We start from the raw sequence: 24871 nt of genomic DNA, 5'->3' as shown, positions 1-24871 counted from the left end.
TTCATTGTCGTCAAATACATCTTTAGTTGTGTTTCACAATATCTGATATTTCTCTCTTGTCTCTTGTCACACGTGGACAGTAGAACTAAGTAGAGTTCAGATAGACACACGTATGAAATGACAGAAAACAACTCAGGTGACTGACATATTGTTAGTATTAGTTTATCTTCCAGTCAGTAGAATAAACTACATCAGCTCATGGGAAGAGTCCAATTTCATCAAAACTACATTCACACTTAATTTTTATAGTAAGTCAATGTTTTATTTGCACGTTGAGACATAACAGTGTAACTTGTTGTCTTATTTATTTGAAGATGTAATTTGAGGACAAACCACTTTGCACCATCTCGTGTTAGAGGGGGTTTCAGACTCAACCATGTAGTGGGGGACACCCGGCGGACACAGCGGACGAGGCTCAGCACCTTCTGTCTCCAATAAAACCTGAGATCCACAAGACTGCTGACGTCAAAGTTATTGTGAAGAACTTTCAAATACATTGACTTGATGCTTTTCTTTGTCATACATGGTATGAAACTTAATAGATTTTGAAGTTTTCTGACAACGAAATAGTGAGACGAATGACCTAAATATATAGATATTATTAGTTATTCATATTTCTAAGATCTTTTCTATTTAACTTTCTCAGCTGCCCTGACTCTTTACACCACAAGATGGTGCTATTTGTCTACACAAGAGCTTACCGAACCGTCTCTTGATTGGTCAAACCCTCATTAGCTCATCTTCTGAAATTCTCCATTTGTTTATGTGGCTTTTGCATTTCTCATAAATCTTCCATGTAACATGTTTTTCTATGTTGCAACATGTCCAATACATATATGATCAAACCAGTGATTTATGCCACAGTGACGTCCTTCATGTCCCTGGTTATTGAAAGAGCAGTAAAAATGATTGATAAATATAATGTAGGATAATAATTCCTGCCAGTCTTCTCCCTCAGTTTTCAGCAGCCCCTCACTTGCACATTCAGCTGGAGTAAACGATGACTGCGTGCTGAAGGTATGCGCTGGACTGTTTTTCGGGCTGTGGCCCTCGTCATCCTCTGAGAGCGGCTCGGAGGGTCTCGCCCACATTAATCACCCTCGGCTCGGCTCGTTGAGCTGAGATCAGGGAACCACTGGCAGCTGATGTGCAGAGAAGCAGCTCTGAGACAGAGAGATAAACTGTAAGAGGGAATCTGAAGGAACAACAACGCTCTGAGACTCTCTGTTCAGATGATCGTGTCAGATGTGAGCACACAACGAGCTGCTGGGTGTCAGAGAGCAGGCTTCTCCGTCCTGTGACAACGAGCAGGAAACGAACACACTTCAAATGTTATCTCTGCACTTTCCTACACTCTGTTATCTGATTGCATCAGTAAACAAACAGAGTGAAAGTGTTTCTCCCCCCCGGATTAAAAAAATCAGATAAAACCATCATCTACTAAGATGAAAGAGTTCATAGCTGTGAAAAGAAGCCATTTTTTTTTTCAGCCCTGCAAAGTTCTTTTCCCGCTTCGGTTCCGTCCCTCTGGATTTCCTCTGAGTCACAGAGACCTCGCCCGGAACAACTCACCAAGAACAACAATGACCTAGTGTGTGATGCCATTCTTGCACATTTGTGAGGCCTGCTGATGATCACATGCTGTCAAACCTGTGAGCTCACCGTTTGACCTCTGACCCGAACATTAATGTCTGAGCAGCGTCTGGCAGCCGCTGGGTTCTGGGAGGAGCATGAACTGGGTCAATATCTGAGTGATTCTGCTCCTCACTGGTCGGGTAACCTTCGTTATTCAGCATAAAAGACAGGTTTCTACTGGTTTAACATGAGTTTTTGCTGAAACATTTTAGTAATTTGAAATCGTTTTTAACTTCCAGATTTAAAGGGTAATTTACTATTTTGGTTAACTTTATTATGGTGATAATATTAGCCTGAGCTGTATGTCCATAGTGGACATGATACAATAACTACAACCAGATGAAACTCTGGAATTGGAATGCTCTAATTAGATTTTGAGGAATATTGTGATGTAGATATCAATGGGGCTCAGATAAAAATAAACAGTCCACTATATTTATCTTCAAAAATAATTACCTCAATGTCACATTTAACAAATGTAACATTTACTGTTTTTGTTAAATATCTTGTTTTCAGCTTGTGCCACTTTCCAACCAGTACCCATTTTAGAGATTTCTAAAATTAATTGATTAATCCTGAATTACGTTATCCCAGCTACACACTGATAACGGTTTATCGCCCTATAGTTTACAATACAGTGGCTGAAAAATGCCTACACATTTAAATCTGTTAGATCCAGATTTTTATTTGTATCTGCAACTAAATGTACTCGCTCCTAAATATCATGATTCTTCCTTGACCCTTGACCTTGAGTTCTGTGTAAATCTGTTTTTGTGTAATCCTTCTGAAAAAATGAACCAACAAACTTGCTTGAGTTATTAATGAACAATAATTACTCGCGGCAATACGTTTAACATCTAGAACCACCGAAAACACAACTGTATCCAGCTGTAAACTGATTTAAAGATGATCCAAATAAAACCGGATCACTGGTAAAGTCTAACAAGACAGTTCCCCCAAACCCCTTCACAATAAAACACTTAACTGTTCAGGGGGTGAACTGTCCAAGTCTCCAGATAATTAAAAGTCTGGCGCTAAAACTACAGCAGGTACCTAATTTATGCATCCACGTGTTGGGTGGAAGCATTTGTTGGTGTGTGTGTCTGTGTGTGTGTGTGTGTGTGTGTGTGTGTGTGTGTGTGTGTGTGTGTGCATTCTTCAAACCCAGCCTGTGACATGACAACCCCTGAAACAGGAAATCATAAACATTCAGCCTAATCCTCAGGTTCTGTGGCTTTGGTCCAGATCCAGAGAATTAAAAAGCCTGAACTCTTTGAATTCCTTTACGGCATAAACTTGAGTGCTGATGAGCCCAAGGGCATTCACTTTAAACACACACCCTCACACACACACACACAGACCCACACACACACACGCGTACTGTACATACACAGACAAATTGCACGTATGACAGAGCAGTCCCAGACCCTGACGGCCCTAATGGAACAATTAAAGTCTCAAAAAGCTCCCAGAGAGCAAGAGCATGAAATTGTCCTTCAGTTTTTCAATGTTATCAGAGTCACACAGAGTTCAGATCTGGGAGGAAACAAAACAAGGCCTGGCCAGTGACCGAGCCGTGTTGCAGCAGTGACCGACATGCCAACATCTACACGTATGTTCCTCCAGAGACGGCACAGGGGAGGAGTCGCTCGCGTGACACAAGTTCGATTGGCAAACAAATGCACACAAACAAAAAGACCCCGAGTGCTTTTTGTGCCTGGTTCTGTTTCCTGTTTCCACAAGTCAGGGACCAGCGAGGGCCTGCTGCAGCGAGCAGGGAGCCAAGGCTTTCTGTTGAAGTAGAGAATACCGTGCCGAAGCCTGGGCAGAATAGATGAAATAGAATAGTGTGTGTGTGTGTCTGTGTGTGTGTGTGTGTGTGTAACCCCCACAGTGATCGCCTCACCCCTCTGCTTGAGCTTCTACCTCCCTCTGCTCTCAGGCCTCAGCCCTTTACCCCAGCTTAGCAAGTCGGCCTGTCTCCGAAGCTCTGATGGGTGTGTGGACTGTTTGCAGGCCTTTTCTTTTTTTGTGGAAACACACACACAGACACAAACAGACACACAAAGACACACGCTCGCACAATACACTCGAGCACAACATACCCTGGAGTTTCTTTACCTCTTCCAAAACTTCGTCTTTCCACTCACTCTTTATCATCGCCTCTTTGGAAACTAGGTCAGTGTCAGTTCATGCCATTAGCCTCTGCTCCAAGTGTATGACTTTAGGAACCTGTGCGTGTGTGTGTGTGTGTGTGTGCGTGTGTGTGTGTGTGTGTGTGTGGGTGTTTCATGTTCAGTTAGCAGCAGCCATGCTTATCTGCCACTTGGCTAAAGAACTTCCTTGAAAATGTTTGTTTTCATGCTCTCTGCCAGTGGATTGGAAGTGAGTGTGTGTGTGTGTGAGTGTGTGAGTGTGTGTGCGCCTCTGTGTGCGTGCGTGTGTGTGAGACACGCCGTTGATCAGGGGGTGGGGGATTCCAGGATTCTAGCACGAGGCAGCAGCAGCAGACAGATGTGGGAGACTCGAATCAAAACCTTTCTGCTCGCCAACATCAAAAGGCGACTTCTCCTCCAGTGTTGGTCTCCTCTCGTTCTCCATTCCTCGGCCGTTCCCTCATGCTTTGGCCAACAGCTCACACGTCTCCTCGGGATTTCAAGACCAGGCCGAGATCAAAACCCGGATCTGAGCAAACACCAGGAGGGAGGATTCAGTGGATCTCTGTCATGCTGGACTTTCTGTTTGTGGTCCTGGAAACCCTGGGCCTCTTTCAGCTGCTCACCAAACCCCTTAAATACTGGTTTGATCACCTTGATAATTCACAACTTTGCTAAAATTGCTCATGATCACAATTTCCACTTTGATGACACCTTTCAGAAGCTACAGGAGATCATGTATTTGATCTCCTTGAGCTCTCGGAGACACCAGCTGTTTCATATGCTTCATATCTGTGATCGGTGTTAACTGTACTTTTTATGCATTAAGTCTCTTTGGACTGGTCTTATTGGAGTTTTACTGTGGACGTCTGATTCCTCTGGGCTCAAACTGACCTCACACAACACGATGCAGAATAACGTCCTAACTATCCCAATTGTTAAGCCTCTGCCCCAGCGTCAGACAGATTTATTATATATTCACATTGTCCGTCTGTCCCATTCGTGAACGTGATATCTCAGGAAACCCTCAAGGGAATTTCTTCAAATTTGCCTGATGAGAACTGAAACTTGGTCGTCAAAGATCCTGGTCCCTGTGACCACACCAAAAAACAAACAAACACCCATTTTGGGTCTTGTGAACGCAACATCTGAGGAACATCTTCAACATCTTCAAAAAAATTGATTTTGTAGGTCAGATGTCAAAGGTCAAGGTCACAGTGGCCTCACAAAGCATTGAGGTCTATGGAACTTGGTATCTCAACAGTGCTCTCAGGAAACTTCACCAGTTGACTCAAAGATAAACTGCTTAGATTTCAGTTGTCAAATAAAAAATCTTAAAATAAATTAAAATGATGTGGACTATGACTGCACTCGTTGGCAGAGGCAAACAACCACAGAGCGATATTTCTAATTTGTCTATGAAACACTAAAATAATAAGTAAACTTTGCTTCATGGAATCATCTGTTCTTTCTCTTCTTCAGATAAGCATCTCAGAGTTGTTTGGTCGATCAGTTGTTCCACCACTTTTGTCTTTGTCTTGTCAGAAAGCTCTTAACAACTGCATTTTGTAATATCATTTTGAATAGACATTCATGGTTCCCAAAGGATGAATCCCATTGACTTCCACTGGGCCTTGACTTTTCATAAAGAACCAACTATTGGTTTATAATCATCTATTCGGTGGATTCGCATCAAATTCATTACGTTTATGTTCCCGTTCATCTTCTCCATCTTTGTTAGCGATCCCTTTCTCTGTCATCCTCTTCCTCCTCTGTTCTCCCTTTAGAGAAGAAAGACATGAAGCCATACAGAGGAATCACATGAACCTGTACTACACACTGTATGTGTCCATTTCCATGCAGTGTGTTTATGGCTCTGTACATTTGTGCTGAGTGTCTCTTATACAGATGGTGGCAGCAAAACCCCGGCGGGAGAGAACTCAACAGGGAATGTTTTCCATCCCTAAGATGGTCCGATTTGTGTGTGGGGACAATGACTCTGCATAAATCACATGTGGAGGGGAGTGGGTGGCTAGACCAGCCTGCATGGATGACTCAGGCCCGAAATACTATCCAGCCAGCCCCACACGGGACAGACCCTGGAATAAGACTCAGTATATTCAGACACAGGATGTCGACCAGAATAATAAGCACATTTTATAATGTATTAAAACTACAGCCAGAGATTATCATACAGTAGAAACAAATTCACGTGTATGACGATATATGATCTAATATGCAGGGTTAATTGAAATATTAACTTTTTGAACAGGTCATAACCTCATCATGGGTTTCATAGACTGTTTACATGGACACCAAAAGTCTGACTATTGAACTTATTCAGAATAAGACATTATTTTGATTATGGCGTTTACATGAGTTACTCAGAGTATTTTGTTCAGACTACTGTTTACATGTTAAAGAGCAGAGTCTGATTATGACTCACATATTAATTTACTTTGAATCTGATAGTATAAGTAGTGATATAGATATCTGAAGTAAGGGAATAGTGAATCAGAGAAGAACACCAGCAGCTTTTGTCCACACAAGTTTGACCTTTTCGTAGCTTCATCGCTCGGCAGGATGCTACAGCTAAGTTTTATAGATTTCAATCAACTGTTCAAGATAACAAAATACTTTATGAAAGCGCACGAGTGAGGGCAATTGCAAGGTCCAGCTAAAGGCTGAGGTAAAGAGGAAGGTTAAACGTTTTCTTTTAAGGCGTTAAATGAACTAGCTTCTCTGATATCTAGAAGCAGTGTTGCCTTTACATTTCCACATCTATCTACAGATTTCAGAAATATCTGTCAGCCTGACAAACTTTCTATCTCTATCTGAAATAATTTGGCTTCATTTCTGGATAGTGGGAGGAAGTCGGGACACGAGGTCCATCTTCATACACAAGATGAACATTTAAGATCTGGACTGTGATGGGTTTTCTCATACTTTTCTTTATTCTAGGGCGAGGTGGCTTCTGATGCAACGTCCACTCACTCTTTATCGGGAGTGACGCCCGAGGCACAGCGAGTATACCTGCTGTTAAACTCAAGGCACTCAGGAGATGACTCACACTGTCAACCCTGTGCTCCTCCTCCTCCTCCTCCTCCTCCTCCTCCTCCTCGTGGCTTAAAAGGAGGCATCCTCACCATGAAAAGGAAGTGCTACAGCTTAATATGACCCTTAAGATTCTATTCTGCTCCACTGTATAAACAATCTGAGGGAAATGAGTTCATGCAGAGCCTAGGTACGCAGGAGGAGAAGGATCCATTTGGAGGAAGAAAGGGATTCCTCCTCGTTCTCCTGTGGTTGTGTCTGATCTCCTGCTGCAGCAGTGCACTGTATATGTGTAGTGTGTTTCAGTGAAGGAGACCATATGTGATAATAGACGGCCAAGCCCAAACAGTTGATATAATTCCATCATTACATTATCCTCATAACAAAAAAAAACAGTGGAGGCCAAACCCCAGAATCATGTAAACTTATTACACACACACACACACAGATGCACACACTTTAAGAGCGAGCAAGGGGAGGGGGGGGGGGAGAGAGACTCATTTCTGCTGCAGCTCATTTTCTTGAAATATTTCACATGAATATTGGCAGCAGTTGTGCTGCAGAAGACAAAAGGAAATGAACCGTGGAAGCTGGAGCCAAAGACAACACACAGTGTGAGAAAGTCTCGCTACAGTTGCTGCTCACGTCGCAGTGAGAGACAATCTCAATCAGCTGCTGCCCTGGGACACATAGTACATGAACCACATGGAACTGAGCTGGAAGACGGACCAACAAAAAAATACAACACACTGAAGATTCAAGCCAGAAAGAAGTACATTAAAGAGGTGGAGTTGTGTTGTTATGTCACAACTTTGTTGACATACTCCACAGAAACAATCAGACTACACTGTGAGCAATGTTTATCCAACCTCGGGTTCAGTTGTGCTATTTCAGGCATCCCAGCTCAGCCATTTCAGGCTCGAGGAGTAAACATTCCCCTAAAATGAAACCCACGCTCGGTTACTAGCAGTGGGGAGATTAGCTGAGAAGAGGATGGGGTGCGAGACAGAGGTGGGTGGGGGTGAGTGTGCCGGGGTGTGTGTGTGTGTGTGTGTGTGGGGGGGGGGTGTCTTACTGTAAATGACACCACCTCTGTGTCGAGGAAGAGCAGAGGGGCAACCCCGCTCGGCTTGGCATCGGCTTTCTCCCACTCCACGTCTGGTTGATGAGAACCACGACTGGAAGCTTCTCCAGAAACTTTCCCGCTCAGCTCTGACGTCACTCTAATAATGGTGTGTGTGTGTGTGTGTGTGTGTGTGTGTGTGTGTGTGTGTGTGTGGGTGGGTGTGAGTGTGTGTGTGATTACACATGTATTGGTATGCTTTACTTAGGTGGTGGTTTCTGCAGCTGTCAGATGTATTGGATTCCGGAGTACAGGAATATGTTGCGTAAAATAAAAATACTATAATTACGGGAATGGTTCATCATTTAGGAGGCCATGCTGTTACATTTGCTTTATTGTTTATTGAGTGAGACGAGAACGCTGATAGCACTTTGATGTCTCTTCTGTAAATATGAACTTACAGCCACCAGATGGTTTCTGGCTGTGGCTTCACATTTAACGAACAGATGTGAGCGTGATATCAATCTTCTTGTCCAGTGTTCGCGTTGCTCTCAATGTGGAACCGTTCTTTTAATGAAACCTGCAGATGAGCTAATGCCTTTGTTTTTTAGACTGTTTAATTTCCCTTCCTTGTTTATAAGATAACATTTTGATAACAATAACTGTTGGATTGACCTGCTGTGGTTTGTCTTTTTTCTACATTTCCTTTATCTCCGGATCAAAGACTGGAGGATGGACGACATGACTGAACTCCAAAGTGAAGCGGCTCATGGGTCATAAATCCTTCTTCAGTGTTGATGGAATGGGACATGGACTAAAATGTGCACATCAATAAAACATTTCTCAAAGATCCTTTCTGTCACTTTAGGTAGTTCTAATCAAACTGATGTGTGTTCAAGTGTTTACGTTTTCTGGCGAGATTGGTTTTAATTAGTTATTTGATACTATAAAATCGATTGACAGCCGAGACTGACTCATGATTGGTCGAGCTCATGTATCAGCGGGACCACGCTATTACAGCTTCATCCCCCGATTACTACTCTGGCTTCAAATGTGCAAGATGTCACCGTTCATATCCAGGGTGTTTTGGCTTCTTTTCTGGATAATAGGAGGAAGTGGAAACCAGAGTGCCACAGTTTTCTGATCATAGCTCAGAGCCACAGGGGAAATTAGGCGAGCCTGACCCATACCTGACAGGTGTTCTGTTTGTGGGGTCCGAACCCGGCCCAAGCCAGATGCTCTCCCCGACTAGGCCCCATGTATCAGCAGGCAAAAATCAAATAGATGCCCCGGTCAACAGGACCAAACCAAACCCAAACTGGCCTGTCATGCTTGGGTCCGGTATTAACACTCTACTGGAGACATGCTGTCTATCTAGTCTATGCTCCATGTGTATTGATGCACTGGCTGTTGGAAGCTGTTCATCTAACACACAGCAAGTAAGCCATTGAATATAATTCCCCAAAATGTCAAACACTAAGAGGTTCTTAGTGTCGAAGCCATTGATCTGTTGCTGACCTCTAACAGCCCATCTCTATTCGCTCTGCTCTCCATTACTAAGCTTTCCAATGTCATCTCAGTCCCTCTCACCCTGGTTGACCATGGAGAAAGTGTATCACTGTCAAAACAACACACTCCAATCTACAGTGCCCATCTCAGCCCCCCCCCACACATACACACAGACACTCTCTGATTCATCCACATGAAACCTCTTACCCTCTTCTGGATCTTTCTCTCTTCTGCCAACATCCCACGCACCATTTACAGTAAGTGGTGTTCGTGTCCAACAGGAAGATTCGGTTTCAGTGCTAATTTACATTCTCATTTCGCAGAACATCTTACTTCCATCATTTCAGAGCAACTGCGTATGATTCCAACTAATATTTCAGTGACAAGATAATAATCATGTAAGAGAGCACAAGAAGGGGAATGGATTTTTTTGGGGCAGGGTCTTTCTGTGTGGGTTTGGGTTTGTTGAGGTTTCCTCCCACGGTATAAAAACATGCAGATTAAGTTTTATGGTGACCGAATGGTTGTTTGTCTTTATGCATCAGCAGCATGACGGAGTAGCCCTCCTCCCAACCAAACATCAGATGGGATGGGCTCCAGCCTGACTGTCACTCTGAGCACTGTAGCTAATTGATGGAGAGATATGAAGGAAAGAAGCAAATGTTATCAGGCTGTAACTGAAATTATTAATTATACCAAATCTGAAAAACTGTGTGAACTATGGACATGATGGAAGAGAAATAACACTGAAAGTAACACTTAATGTCCAGCTGCTACGAATAATGATGATGGAGAATTAATTCAGTTACAGTTCACAACACAATAATGTTTTAATAACCCGATCTTATCTAAGTTTATACCATATTACTAAAGGATTGTGTCATCAACAAATAGAGATTTTTGTAATGTGAATTAATGAATAACACAGATGATGTCCGAGCAACAGTGGACCTTGATATAGACAATAAAAACAAACAGCAATATGTATTTCTTACCTTAATAACACAAGGTTTCAACTAATGTGTGTGTTCTATAAATGACTTTGAATCTTAGAATCTTCGCAGCAAAGTTGTGTGTCATCTGGAAATACAAATTCCAAAATTGAGGTCAGAAAACATATAAAAGGAAAATATTTCCAATATCCCTCACGATGCAGCGAACTGGAAGATGAGCTTGGACTCGGCGAAGTGACGGTGAAGACGTCTTTAAACCGTTGGACGAGAGCACGAGCGTCTCAGCTGTCAGACGAAAGGTCACGGACAGACAAGCTGTGGGATTTATAAGGCGAGTAAACGGGAGAAACTTATGAAACTCAAAACGGGGGGAAAGCATCCAGTAATTTTTTTTTTTTATGGAGTGGTTGGGCTGCAGGAGTCCATCCAGAATATAAATAATTCATAAATAAAAAAAAAGGTTTGTTAAGGACACTGATTCAGAAAGGTTCAACTGAATGGAGGTTTTTACTGAGAGCAGACCTGTGGGATCTGCAGTGTGATTCCGCTCTGGGCGCTGCCTTGACAGTCGGTTGTCTGGAGGCAGACGCAGACTCCTGGCAGCCGGCTCTGGACTGAACGTGGTCTTGTCAGCAGTGATGGAGAGGCCTTGCAGAGGGCAGGACTTTCCAGGGGGAAAAGAAGCAGTGCAGTATTGTTGAGACTAGGTTTTGAGGCGGTGGGCAGACATCCAACTGGCGATGTCAGCGAGGGCCCGTGGAGATGTGTGCCTCAACCTGAGTGTCTGAAGATGGAAAAAAATGTAAAAAATAAAAAAGGTTATGGAGCTAATGATATATATACTATCCTGGACACGAGATGAAATACTGCAGAAAGGGAGAGGCCTGTTGGAGCAGCTCAGGCATGTGCAGGAAACAGGCTGAGAGGTGCATCGGGTGCAACGCTGTGGTCAACACAAAAATGAAAAAATGCAATGTTTTGTCTCAATCTGGTTCTGGCAAACTGCTGCAGTGATCGGATTTCACCAAACTGTCTCGATCAGAACTGGCCTGTGAAATCCAACGTGCGAGGCCAACACATAATGTATGAATAAATGCAGGCGGAGGAGGCTGTGTTTGGACATGTGCGAGAGCAGAGTGTGCATAATGACAAAGAGGGGGGGGGGGGAAGAGAAGGGAGAAATCATGGAAACCAGTGTGTAGTGGAGTTATAAAGTGTCGGGGGGGGGGTTCTCTTGGTTTTCTGAGCGATGGCATACTGGAGAGAGGAGCCGGGCGGACTCTGTGTTTGCTGGGTGGGGCTGCAGACATGAATCAGTGTGTGTGAAAACTATCACTGCTGCACCGGACCAAATTCCTGAAATCATGCAGCTCGCACTGTGTAAATATTTATAAGACATAATTCAGCACAAAGTGAAGAGGGGGATGACGCGCGGCAACGTGGAGAGAATGGAGCTCTGAGGAGTTCAGTGAAGTGACTGTGGACGTGCCACATTTCATAGTAAAGAGAGAACAGGTGCATTTATTCTCAAAAGTGGACAAAAATATCTCTGTATATGAATTATGATCAGTATTTCTCAGAGGTTTCTGGATTAAGTCAACTCCTGTCTTCTTCCTCCAAGTTCTTCTGGGTCGACTTGATGCATTAAGAGTTAATAGTCCAAGCTGAAGATCCAGAGTTTGACTTGTGCAATTTGACTTTGCCTGTTTTTTTTTCTTTTCTGTTGCTCTCCAGCTTTTGTATCGCGAGAACAGAGGAGGAAAGAGGGGGGAGAAGAAGAAAAAAAAAGTTTTGGGGAAAGTTGAGCGCAGAGCAGGGATGAGGAAAGAGCTCTGGTGCGAGGCAGAGACGCAGTGAGAGAGTGTTGCTGTCCTCATCCTCTGGAATGCGTCAGCTCCTCTGACTTGATCCGTGCAGAAGAAACCAGCACACCGCTGGATGCGCACTGGCGACCAGGCTCCACTCAGCTGCCATGCGCATTTATTTATAGCAGCTCAGATCTGAGTTGAAGAGATTTTGTTGTTCAGTGACTTTTTCTTTTCCCCTCCGCACTTTTTTTTTTGCTAAACGTTTATCCAGCCTGTTACCTGCCAGTGAACGTGAAGCGCTCCTCTGTCGGGTCTGAGGCGGATCTCCTGCACGTGAGACGAGGTAAAGTACAACAACTCAGTCGTGCGCACTTTTGCACGTTATTGCAAATTTTGTTTTTTTTACACAGTCTGTTTCTGCAGCTCCCAGATCAGTGATTTCCTTTAATCGTTGAAGTCACAACATCCCAGAAAACTTCCATCTCTTTTTATGCGTCTTCTCCTAAATAAGTTTTCATATTCTTTTAATATTCTCCTGCAGCTTTGACTCCACTGCAGAGGTCGACGGGGCCGGGGAGCGAGTCGAGGTGATCGCACCGAGCAGTGGACTTTTTCCAGTTTGCACTTCAGACTGGATATGGACACTAGGTGTGGAGGAGCGCGGCTGCAGCAGCTGGCCGTGGCCCTGGTGGCCCTGCTGTCTCTGTGCGCCGAGCTGCGGGACGCGGCCGAGGTGCTGGTGGTGGACACCGGGGACACCGGGGACAGCGAGCTGGTCACCAAGCAGACCCAGAGCAGGGCCAAGAGGAGGGGCGGCTCGGACGTCCTCAGAGGGTAACGTGACCGTGATGATCCCTGTTTGTCCCACTTGGGAACAGATTCTTCTTTTTGTTATTCCATTTAGTTTTTCCTGTTATTTTAATTTGAAGCCCTTTTATTTCCCCTCCACTCTTGCACTATAACCCCCCCCCCCCTCCTCCTCCCCCTAACCTTATCTAATGAACATCTCTGTGCATGAGTCATATATTTATTTAGTTATTTATTCATTCATTCATTTTCATTTTTGGCTCAGAGCAGGTGTCTGTTCTCACGTTTAACTTGCTGCTCCTGCGTGATCACTGGAGGTCACATAACATGTGTGTGTGCGTGTGTGTCTGTGTGCGTGTGTGTGTTTAATAAGGCACACTGAGGACCCATGAATGACATTGTCTGTGATGGGAAGTTTGGAGCAAAGTTTAGTAATTAAATACTGGCAAGAATATCACATTCCTGCTGACTGCAATAATAAATTACAGCCAAACAAAGGAGGCCATTGGTCGTGTGTGCCTGTGCCTGTGTGCGTGTGTGTATGTGTGTTTGGCTGTGACAGAGAGAGAGCGAGAGAGACAGAGAGAGAGAGAGAGAGAGAGAGAGAGAGAGAGAGAGAGAGAGAGAGAGAGAGAGAGAGAGAGAGAGAGAGAGACAGACTAACAGCCTAATCCTCTTTCTGGCCAAAAAACACCACACCCCAGTATGGGGATAAATCACATCTGCAGCTGTACACAGTGGGTCACTGCTGGAGAGGTTGTGTCTTTGCATGTGCAAATGTGAAGAAGAGAGAGAGAGCGAGAGAGAGAGGGGAGTGGAGAGAGAGAGAGAGAGAGAGAGAGAGAGAGAGAGAGAGAGAGAGAGAGAGAGAGAGATTGGAGGAAAGCAAGGAAGAAAGTAAAATAAAAGAGAGAATGTCTGTGTGTCCAGTGATGACAGCAAACAGCTGATGAAGGTCACACAGTCGACAGCTCGACGTGGATTCTCTGCAGGCATTTTTTATTTGACATGCTCTGAGTTAATTTATCAGAACATCTGGGTTCAGGGGCAGGAAGTGCATACAGGCTGCACACTGTGTCACCCTGACTTACGGCTATAAAAGTGTTTCACGTATCCAAGAAGGCTTCATTATTCACCTCTTGGCTCTGTCTGGAGTTACACTATACAACCTGTGCTCCGACGTCTGGGTCAAGACTGCAGGTGTTTAGACATTGACATATGTAGAACCAATGGTGACAAGACACTTGTCAGCGTCTTCCCAGGGAATAGCTCATTGAGCTTGATGAAAAGAATCAGTCACATTGGGGGAACTGATATCTTTGAGTGCGTGAAATTTGGTACAGCTTGACTGTTGGGCCTTGGCGGATGTATGAGCTCTGAAGAAGGGCATTCTAGTTTGTACTTAGAAGTACAGATGTTGCACACCAAGCAGTATCCATTGATAACCAATAATAGACAGGTGATCCCTATCCTGGGGGTTGGGATCCCCAAAGTGGGTCACAGGGTGAATCTAAGTTACTTTGGGCAATGTGTCCCCTTTGTTCTGCCACCTCTGGATGGATGGTTCTGTAGAGAAGTTAAAAACTGGACTTGACTTGAGAGGGATCTGATCTGTGTTGAAATGTAATATTTGACCTTCTGATGCTGCCTCTCTTCCACAGACCGAACGTGTGCGGCTCGAGGAACAACGCCTACTGCTGCCCGGGCTGGAAGACTCTGACGGGAGGAAACCAGTGTATTGTTCGTGAGTATCATCTCACAGTTTTTCCACCACTGGACCAGTGTCCAATCTGCAACCGCTTGTGAATTCAGGACAGAGAGAACTTTTAACGCCACTGTTATAGTACTGTGCATCTGGGATTAGAGCTGAAATGAATTAGTAGATTACTCAATTAGTTGAGTGAAAGAAAAAAAACCTATTTTGGTTCATTTTAGAAGAAGTCAATGAAAATGTTGAATATCTCATCTTGTTAAAGAAAGTGGAAGTCCTGGTTCCGCCCCCTGATCCAGATCCACACTAAATTGTAATGGTTCTTTCCTGATCCTTATCTCATCCTTCTGCCAAGTTTCCTGGTAATCCCTGAAGTAGTTTTAATTTCCAATTCTGCTAATTATCTCACAGAAAAACAAACAAACGTAGATGATAATATAACTTCCTTGGTGGAGGTGTTCAACATGGCTAAACATTACTTTTCTTCATTTATTTTCTTCTGGTTGCAAAAATGATTTAATGCAAGAGGTGTCTGATCCAGTCATTTCACATGTGTAGTGGGTTAGTGCAGCTAATGGGTGGTGATGAGCCAATAACAAGTGGGGAATTTTGGTCCATTTACTCTGGTATTCGGTCGCCCCCCCCCCCATCGCCCCCTCGCTCTTTCTCTTTCCCTCAGTGGACAGGAAGGTCTGAGAGGCTGTGGAGTTTTGTGACTGCAGTCTGGCTGCTCGGCTGGCAGGATGCCGGTCGCGGCTCTAATGACATTGTTGAGCAGTGGGGTTCAGGGCGTCGGGGTCAGCGGCTGGACTCTACCTGATTGGAGATGGGGACGGGGGGGGGGGGGGGGGACCATGCCAGCTACATTCTGTGGGAAAGAGAAAAAACTGAGCGACTAAGACAAAAAATATCAACTCATGTGCATTTATGGAAACAGAACTCGAGGAAGAAAATAGCTCAGCGTCATTGCCAAGTGGGCGGGTGTAACTTAACCATGATGACGGTTATAAGGAAGATTTGGCCATGTTTGGACGGCGACCTTTTGGAGTCTTGAACTCTAGATGAGAAGTCAGTATGAGGTCCATATCATGACCTAAATTCCACAAAATGTGATTCCAACATGAGATTCAAACGCTGCAGGGGACAGACCCCAGAGCAGCAGATACATGACATGAGTTTTTCCTCTCACGTACATTTAAGACAGATCCTGGGGCCGTGAGGCGAGCAGTGGAGAGTGTTATTCTATCTCACATCTGATGAAGGACGTTTTTATGTTGTTTGATCGAGTGTCTTGTTTCTCTTTGCAGCGATCTGCCGGAGTTCATGTGGAGATGGTTTCTGCTCCAGACCCAACATGTGCACCTGTCCCAACGGCCAGATCTCAGCAGCCTGTGGATCCAAGTCAGGTCGTTCAGCATCTCCTCACTCCCACAGGGGAGCTCTTTTGCATCTTGAATTCTTCAGCTTAATGGGAGAGTGGGTTTATACATGAGACCGGGGCAGATAGCAGATAGATAAACAAGTTTATGGCGTGATTTATGTGCAAACTCAGATTTCTTCACCACACCCCACGTCTGTGCATTTTTATGCCTCCGCAACAAAGGGAGAAGTTCAAGGTCAAGGTCAAGGTCAAGGTCAGGGTGTTCTCACAAGGAATGTCTCTTTTTCTTAAACAATAATGTCTTAAGATCAGCTTGAGGGAATGTCTTCAAATTTGGTACAAACATTCTCTTAGACCCAAAGATGAAGTGATTACATCATGGTGGGCAAAGGTCAAAAGGTCACATGGACATTATATGAATCTGGAAAAACAAGTGTGTAGAAATATGTACAGGGAAACTGCACTGGCTGGCGGAGGCTTACAACCGCAGTTTAAATGAGGGAGCTGTAATCTCCAGACAAACACTTCATCATGCAGTAACAGTAATGGCAGACAGTGACAGATGATGGAGGGCAGGAAATATGCAGCCGTGTCACTTCGTCTCTTCTATAGGATTGAAATGAAAGACTTTGTATTTGGTTCAGATGTTTTCAGAGCCATTTGAATGTTTTTTATTTTCTCATAGAGTAATGAGCGGTAACCAGCTTGGTACAAAAATATCAGATGCTAAAGAATCTTCTGAAATCATCCCTGAAAACCTCCTCAAGATTGCAATGATTAATATATGTTGCAATGATGATCTGGCAGATAGCTTTCAATCCTGAGGGTAGTTGTGTGCGTGTGTGTGTGTGCGTGTGTGTGTGTGTGTCTGTGTGTGTGTGTGTGTGTGTGTGTGTGTCTGTGTGTGTGTGTGTGAGTGCTTTGGAAGACGTCCACAGTCAACATCTCCTCCATGTTGTTCTCTTGAAGCTCGCAGCCCTTCAGCACAACGTGCTCATCTGTTTGCAATCCATGAATTTGCAGGAAATTTTTATCTTAGCTTATCTTAACTTTAGAAAAAGACAATTTGTTTATGTTGGAAACAAAATCTGATTGTTATGTGGGTTGTGTACACTGAATTATTAACACTTTATTGCTGTGTGTGTCTGTGTGTTTGTGTTGTTTTGCCCACAGTCCAGCACTGTAATATCCGTTGTATGAACGGGGGAACATGTGCTGAGGATAACTGCCAGTGTCAGAAAGGCTACGTGGGAAACCACTGCGGTCAACGTAAGCATCATCCTGAAATTCATCATTTTAGATTTATTTATTTATTATTATTTAAATATGCTGTAAAACCTCCAACTTCATAGCATAATCTTTTAGAATGTGTATTAGCAAAAGTTAGTGCACACTGAACTAAAATGGTCGACATTAACACAAACATTAGCAGCTTAACATTATCACTTGTACGCGTGTTCCCATGCTAGCGTTAGCATGTAGCACAAAGCCCACTGAGATGCTATCATGGACAGTGCGGTTGTAGTTTTTGCTCAATCTTCTTCTTGATAATAATATTACCAGTTAATCACAGTCTGCTCTGATTGGCCAGCTGTACCACTCTATTGTGATTGGTCAACCGCTTCTGGCTCTTTAAGGAGCTCTCCCTTTACCTGGATTTGTAAGGGGGCGTGGCAGAAAAGTGGGGACACATGTTGAACTTAATAACTTTGCAGATCTTTTACATCCATAGAAAACCTACATAGCACATTAGCATAATATGTCTCTATCAGTATCAGACCAACTTCTTGATTTAACTTTGTGCACTCGTCATCTTTGCCATTGATCGTTCTTCCTGTTGAATTGGTTTGTTTCCTGCCTCTCTGCCTTCCAGGATCTCTCTATTTAACTTATTGGCAGTAATGTTTTCACAACCAACATAAATTATGGTCAACACTATCAACTTAAAACCCAGTTTCCTCATTCCATACTTTGTTTTTCTCTTAACGCACAGCGGTTTGTGAGAACGGCTGCCTCAATGGAGGAAGGTGTGTGGCTCCCAACAGATGTGTCTGCACCTATGGCTTCACCGGGGCTCAGTGTGAAAGAGGTAAGGAGCCCCCCCCATCTGCCGGACTCAGCACTTTCTCTCACCCATCTTACATCACACTCTCTCTATCTCTCTCTCCCTCTCTCTCTGTGCTTCACATTCTCGACTCACCACGGCTGAAGTGTGGGGTTTTCAAAGCCACACGTGCCGCTTGTGTGAAAACGTGACTCGATGCTGAATGGCGGTTGTTATTTTTTTTTTGGGTGACTCTGGGACAATTCCTGCTTAGTCATGCCGCCGGCTCCAGGAATGTGGTTTGTTGTGGAACACAGGCAAGTGAAGCCGGAGCTCAGGAGTGACCATTATTTTCCACATCTGCTCTCAAACTACGCTCCGGGGAATGTAATGTCTTTCTAAATATGCACTGTTTGTCAGGCGAAGACCTCCCAACCTCCTGTGGTTGCTCTCTGGCACATGCGAGCTAAGCCTCCAAAATATACAAGCACACGCACACTGTTTGTGAGTCAAGTGTGCATGTACACAGGCCCGTGTTTTGTGTATGTGCTGCGGCGGTGACGACCACAGAGGTCAAAGGGTGCGACGTTTAAAGCTAATATTTGGATTGACAGCAGAGCTCCTAATTAGTTGCGTCCGATTTACCGAGGCCGTGATTCCGAGGCTTGTCACCGAGGTCTGGCTGAGGACTTGTTTGGTTTGCTCTTGTGTTTTTTTAACAGTGCAACTAATAGGAGGCTATCTGGTTGCCTGGTGGGTTCACAGCTGCCTTATCTTCTGAAGCAGTCCTGGACATGTTGTGACTTTCGGTTTCCAGTCTTTCCTGTGGAAGCTTGGCTTAAGGGTTTGTGAGACTGTTGAGGAATTCATATTCAAAGCAGTTTTTTGCTCAGCACACACTTTCCTCTGTCCTCTAGATGTTTCCTACTTTCCAGGGAACACAAGGAACCTCACAAACAAGCTGCCTCTGCGTCTTCTGTAATGATCCCTGACGAACAACTGACATGGTTTTAAAACGCTGATTCCCTGTGTAATGTGATGAGCAATGCAAACTGGCCACTCACTGTAGTGTATCTCTGTGGGAACAGCTGTGTCTATACCTACCCCCCATCTTCACTTGTCAGTCTTAACACAGTACTATATATTGTGCTGAATGTAGGTGAGGAATCCATTTGTGTTTGGGTCAGAATCAGGTTTTATTGCCAAACAGGTTTACATATTTGCTGTGGTGTGTTTGTGCAGGTATAACTGTCAAAAATATAAAAATGCAGATACCAATATGTCTGTGAAAAGCTCATATTGGCGTTTTTTGGCCAAATAATAAATAAGATGTCACAAAAAAAGTTAAAAACTTTGCTGGTTGTAGTTGCTGAAATGTGAGGATTTTCTGCTTTGTCAGTCTTTATCAGTTATTTACAAATCTTTGGGTTTTATTTAATTGTTTGGATCAAACAAACTTGCCACTTGTGACGGGCACTATTTATGATTTTGGCACATTTTGCCGACTCAATGTTATTACTGCATTTCCTTGATTTAATAATCCTCAACAGACTGATCAATAATGAGAATAATCCGTTATTTGATGCCCTTTAAATCTCAGTTATTTGGCTTTGGGTCAGACCAAGAGAGGCACAGAGGGTAGACCAATGGATACAGTGGCATTTTGGGTTTAGTTAGTGGAATTTCCTCGGCTTGGATCCATCAGCTCCCAGGGGAAAGCCATTGTGCTCCCGTACAAACACAACCACATGCATCCAGTACATGTGCACACACATTCATGTGGACACGCGCACAACCACACACTGCTTTTAACCCAGTTTACAGAACTGTGTCCCATCATGACTTGATCTTATCACATTAGCAAGACCACAGGTTTTTTCCTCTCCACACACACGTGATGTGATCTGGGGAGAAGTAGCTGCACTTGGGACCCAGAGCTTTTCTTGGACGGGGGGGGGAAATGTCCTGGCGCAATCGTGGCTCAACACGAACTCATCACTTCTGCACAGTTGTGTGACTTTGACCTGTTGGCTGCCAAAGTGACTGATGATCTGCTGACCACTGGTCCCACCACCGGGCGCAGCTGACTGCCGTGAAAATGCAGCCTCAATATCAACGTGTTCTTTGTTGGTAACAAATGTGATTTGAGTTGGAATGTGGGATCGGGTGAGATGCCGGTCCTCCTGCTGCAGAGTCGTTTAGCCGTAGAGACGAGCTTCCAGTGTGTGACGCCACTGGGTTCACTGGGGACGCTGGTGAGGGCCTGAAACATGGAAAAACGTGAGCTCCACAGTCAAGAAGTCAGCAGCCGGAGCACAACACTGAGGTTGGTCGGTCGGCTGATGGGCTCCCTGTCCCTGAATGCCTCACTGACTTCCCCCTATCAGGCTCTGTTCCAGCCCACTGCAAACCTTGGTAGAATGATAACCAAGCCTGTGTGTGTGTGTCTGTGTGTTTGTGTTCGATTGTGCACTTCACTTTGTAGTCTTGGGAGAATGGAAAATTCTGTTGACAGGCCAGTAGGGGAGAGCCCCACCCAGATATAAGAGCCCATAACACACAGAGTGTAGAGTGCAGATAATCCATTTGTGAAGGTATGGAAGGATGCTGTGAGCGCCGTATGCAAGATGGAGCCTGACCAAGGGCGGATATGGAAAAAGGTGGACGGATTTTTCGGTGTGTGTGTGTGTGTGTACAAACATTTTTGGAGGTAATCCAGGAAACTGTTCTGACCCACTTCCCGATGGGCTCCCCCCCCCCCCCCCCCCCCCCCCCCCGTTCACACCGAGGCTGTTGTTGTGCAGAAAAACTCACCGGGCGCCGAGGAAGACAACATTTCTAATGTGTTCCAAAAGTAACTTCACTGACTTGAAATCAGTTGCGTATGAGAGTAAAAAAACAACACAGGTTCCCATGCTAAGAAGCATTTTCTGTTACTGATGCATCTACGATAATATGATGAGTGGGTTTGCAAAAGTGGAGCAGTAACACAAAAACAAGGGGTAACGTTTTTTAGGGTTAGAAGTTTTTGTCTGTTTTGTGATCATCTCTGGCTAGACTGTTGATGAGGGGTTGGGACGTTGGTGGAGATTGTGTGTGTGTGTGTGTGTGTGTGTGTGTGTGTGTGTGTGTGTGTGTGAGAACGTGTGCGATTGCTCCCAGATGTACAGGACATGGGTGGATCCCCACAGCTGTACGCAGTTCACAGAGCGACGGGGCGATGACGGATGAAATGACACCACTTTCCCCCCACAGCTGTCCGCCTCTCCCTGTTTACCTCAGCTGACTGTTTAAGTGCTGCGCTTGTATTTGCGTTATTTTCGTGCTCAGATCTTTGTGTGTTTTTTTCCCCGTGCTTGCTCTCCTCCACTAAGAGCTGTAATGAGCAGGTATTGTGTCAGGTGGATTACCTGTGGCAGCCTGCCAGCAGTAATGCATCGAGCTTAATCTGGTGAAAAGAGAAACTTAAGGTCTTTACACAGTTTGTAGATTATATGGGCGCCGTGTAAAAAGTTTCCAGAGCGACGCCTGCAATTGATTTTTCCAATGTGAGCTCTATATCTTTATAGCTGTAGGTAAAGCTTTAAAAATAGATACAGAATAATAGCAACTGGTTTGGGTAAAGTTGAGCATTGTTGAAAGTAGTGGCAGAAGAATTATACTGGTACCCTACTGGGGTAAAAGAAAAAGTACTCCATTAGAAGTCCTGCAGAAAAATATAAATATTTCAAGATTTAAAGATATCACGAGGAAAGTGGTTATTTTTGAGAGTGTAAAAAATTATACTTTTTAAAGTATAATTGGTTTGAGAAAAATCATCGTTTACTTTCTTGCATATAGAGTCAGATAAGAAGAACGCGAGGTGGAGCCTAGTTGAACATCTGCCTCGAAGCAGGAGGTAACATTCTGCCTGGCTCTGGAAAAGTTAGTTATATCTTGTTTGTTTAATTTGTGGAAAGAAGGACCTTTTGTTCAGGGCTGTTTAGGACACACTGACTCTTAGACTGAGCCAGGTTCTGCTCTGCTACTGTGTGCTTATCTATCTGGCTACCGGAGAGACTCTTAATTTATTGTATTTCCCAAAATATTTCTTAAAATGCTGCAGCCGCTCCAGCTGCTGCTCCGTTAAAGTTGTTTTACTGCTTTGTGTTAAATGCGTCATGTGATTTTAACGTTGCGTGTGTTTATCCTGCAGTTTTTATCTCGGTGGTTCTCAAATTACTGCAGCGGATTGAGAAGCAGTGTTAAAAGTCGCTGTGTTGAAGCTGTGGAAGTATTCGGTCTCCAGGGGAGTCTGCGCAGGAGGGAGAGCGAACGGGAGATGACCCAGTTCTGTTTCACACGGCGCCGGAGACAGAGCGGCCGTGGAGGCTCTGGTGCACGTGACGGGTTTGGGCTGGGCCCCGGTCCACACGGGAAACGCACAATGTCTCATTTGTTTTAAACGACTGCGCTGTTGGAACTAGTCTCCCTCTTTTCCTCTTGCTGTCTGTTATCTGGAAATGATTTTTATCCACTGGACCTCGGCCAGATTCTTTCAGGGAAGGGATGAGTTTTCCCTTTCTCGCCTTTCTCTTCCCCGTCCCTATCTCTGTTTCGCCATCTTCCAGTACCTCCACCTGATAAGATGCAGTGATTGGGTTGAATCTGCAGGGACGCTGCGGCCTGGGTGTGGTGTTTGGAGAGAGGGTGAAGTGAGGGGATAGATGCATCAAGGGAAGGAGGTTTAAACCAGCTTGAAAAGGGAGGAGAGATTTAGAAACTTGATGGAGGGAATTTCTTCACACTCTTGAGCTCATATTTAGTCTAAGGTATTTAGTTTTGATTCTACACTACTGAGTGTGGAAAACACCAACTGTAGCTCTGGAGATATTCTCAACTTTTGTGCATTAGTCGTAAATTTATTTAGCAAATGTGTAATTTAACCTCAAAACACAAAACTGGTAACTGAAGACCCGATGCTCATACACGTGCTCCAGACTGAGTTTTTCATCGTCTGCTTGTCCTTGCTTACTTTTGCTCGTGTCTATTACTCCCTGCAGCCGCCCACACAACTTTAAAAGGTTTTCCAGACCTCTTCCCTATCTCTGCTTTTCTCTGTCACACACACACACACACACACACCGACCCACACACACGCAGACATTCACTTACAATGCACCTGAGAGCCAGACAGATTAAAATGCCAGGAACAGACAATGCATTCTTTATGGAGTGTGTTACAGTCGTCTCTACTGCACTTTAATCACACACAACATACACGTGTTGTCGAATGTCACGCTGACGATCCTAATTATCAACACACGTCTCTGTTTGTGTGTCAGGGAAAGTTTTTCAGTTTGGTTTCTAGGTTTTTGAGCATTGGCTTAAACTTTCTAAATATTGAACTTCAAGAAGAAGAAGGAGAACAAGAGGTTTTCTGTTTGTGTTCTCTGCGTGAGATCAAGGGGGCTACCAAACTTTACTTATTAGCATTCCGTTTGTACTGGTAATAAAGAAATAATATACTGTTTGCACACCAAACAATCCCTGCTCTCTCTCCGCAGACTATCGCACCGGGCCGTGCTTTGCCTCTGTGAACAACCAGATGTGTCAGGGCCAGATCACAGGCATCGTGTGCACAAAGACGTTGTGCTGTGCCACAGTAGGGCGGGCATGGGGTCACCCCTGTGAGATGTGTCCAGCCCAGCCTCAGCCCTGCAGAAGAGGGTTCATACCCAACCACCGCACCGGGGCGTGCCAAGGTAAAGTCTGTCCTTCAGCGTCTGGCTCTCTTTCTGTTTTCGTCTCCTTCTTTGTCTCTCTGTCATTCTCACCTCCCATCGTTAAGTGAAGTGCAGTTTCTATTCTCTCTGCCCGTTTTAACTCCTTCTCCCTCATTGTCTGCGTTCACCGCTCTGTCATCCCCTCATCTCTACCCACCATCCACTCTCCAGAGGATTAGTTCTAATTGGGTTAAACTGGGGTGGGTGGCAGTGCCTCCCACATGTGTATGGAATGCCCACGGACGCCCGCTGCGGCGCGACTGTCAGAGTCAGTAACACGGGTCAGTGGCGGTGCCACGTGGGAGAGCTCATTTCTGGTAAGGGCGGCCCTCTGCCTGCCGGCTCCAGACCCAACAACATCAGAACCTCTGCAGGGGAGGCAGACCTGAGCCAGGACCCCAAGGAACACAGAGTTTTCAGCCTGAGACCTAAGTTTTAATCTGTCAAATTCATTAATTACATTTAACTTAATCATTAATGTAACTCACAAAGTCACAGTCGAGGTGTTTCTCTAAAACCAGCAGGAGAGGTGGATTACAGAGTGGATCCAGTGCTCTACTGGTGTCATGGTGTCCCTCCTTTGCAAGAAAATATTCATATACATGCTGAGCAGCTACAAACCGGTCTTTGATTATAGACCTTTCAGTATCTCTCTCTCTCTTCTCTTCCTCGGTCGACATCGCCTTTAGTTTCTGTTCCTCCTGCAAAAGACATTATTCTCTCTCTTTCTCTTTTTCTTCATCGTTCTGTTGATCTCAGGAAAGTCACAAACAAATGCTCTGTATTTATCTAGAGCTTCTCTGGTCCTGATGACCACTCAAAGGACTTTACAGAACTGTTTTGTGACACACACCTGCATTCATTCAGTGATCATACATCACTCACACACTACTGGCATAGCCATCAGGGGCAATGTGGGGTTCAGCATCTTGCCCAAGGACACTTCGGCAGGTGGAATGGGGGGGGGACTTGGACTGAACCACTG

General features: G+C 44.6%; 1 protein-coding gene across 1 annotated transcript in view; it reads left to right on the top strand.

The window, feature by feature from the left end:
• The first annotated feature begins 12142 nt into the window (after window positions 1-12142).
• The window catches only part of fbn1 (fibrillin 1), a 62763-nt gene continuing 50034 nt past the window's right edge, over window positions 12143-24871 (top strand). Inside the window, exons 1-7 of the mRNA XM_053442421.1 lie at window positions 12143-12521; window positions 12720-13012; window positions 14647-14729; window positions 16004-16102; window positions 17251-17346; window positions 18071-18166; window positions 23668-23865. Of these exons, the coding sequence (XP_053298396.1) occupies window positions 12816-13012; window positions 14647-14729; window positions 16004-16102; window positions 17251-17346; window positions 18071-18166; window positions 23668-23865 (769 nt within the window). The 5' untranslated portion in view covers window positions 12143-12521; window positions 12720-12815. The remainder of the gene's footprint in view (window positions 12522-12719; window positions 13013-14646; window positions 14730-16003; window positions 16103-17250; window positions 17347-18070; window positions 18167-23667; window positions 23866-24871) is intronic.

Source organism: Pleuronectes platessa, chromosome 1 (assembly GCF_947347685.1).
Source record: "Pleuronectes platessa chromosome 1, fPlePla1.1, whole genome shotgun sequence".
NCBI classification, from domain to species: Eukaryota; Metazoa; Chordata; class Actinopteri; order Pleuronectiformes; family Pleuronectidae; genus Pleuronectes; species Pleuronectes platessa.
Note: the sequence above shows the minus strand (reverse complement) of the source record. Positions and strands in the feature narration are given on the sequence as shown.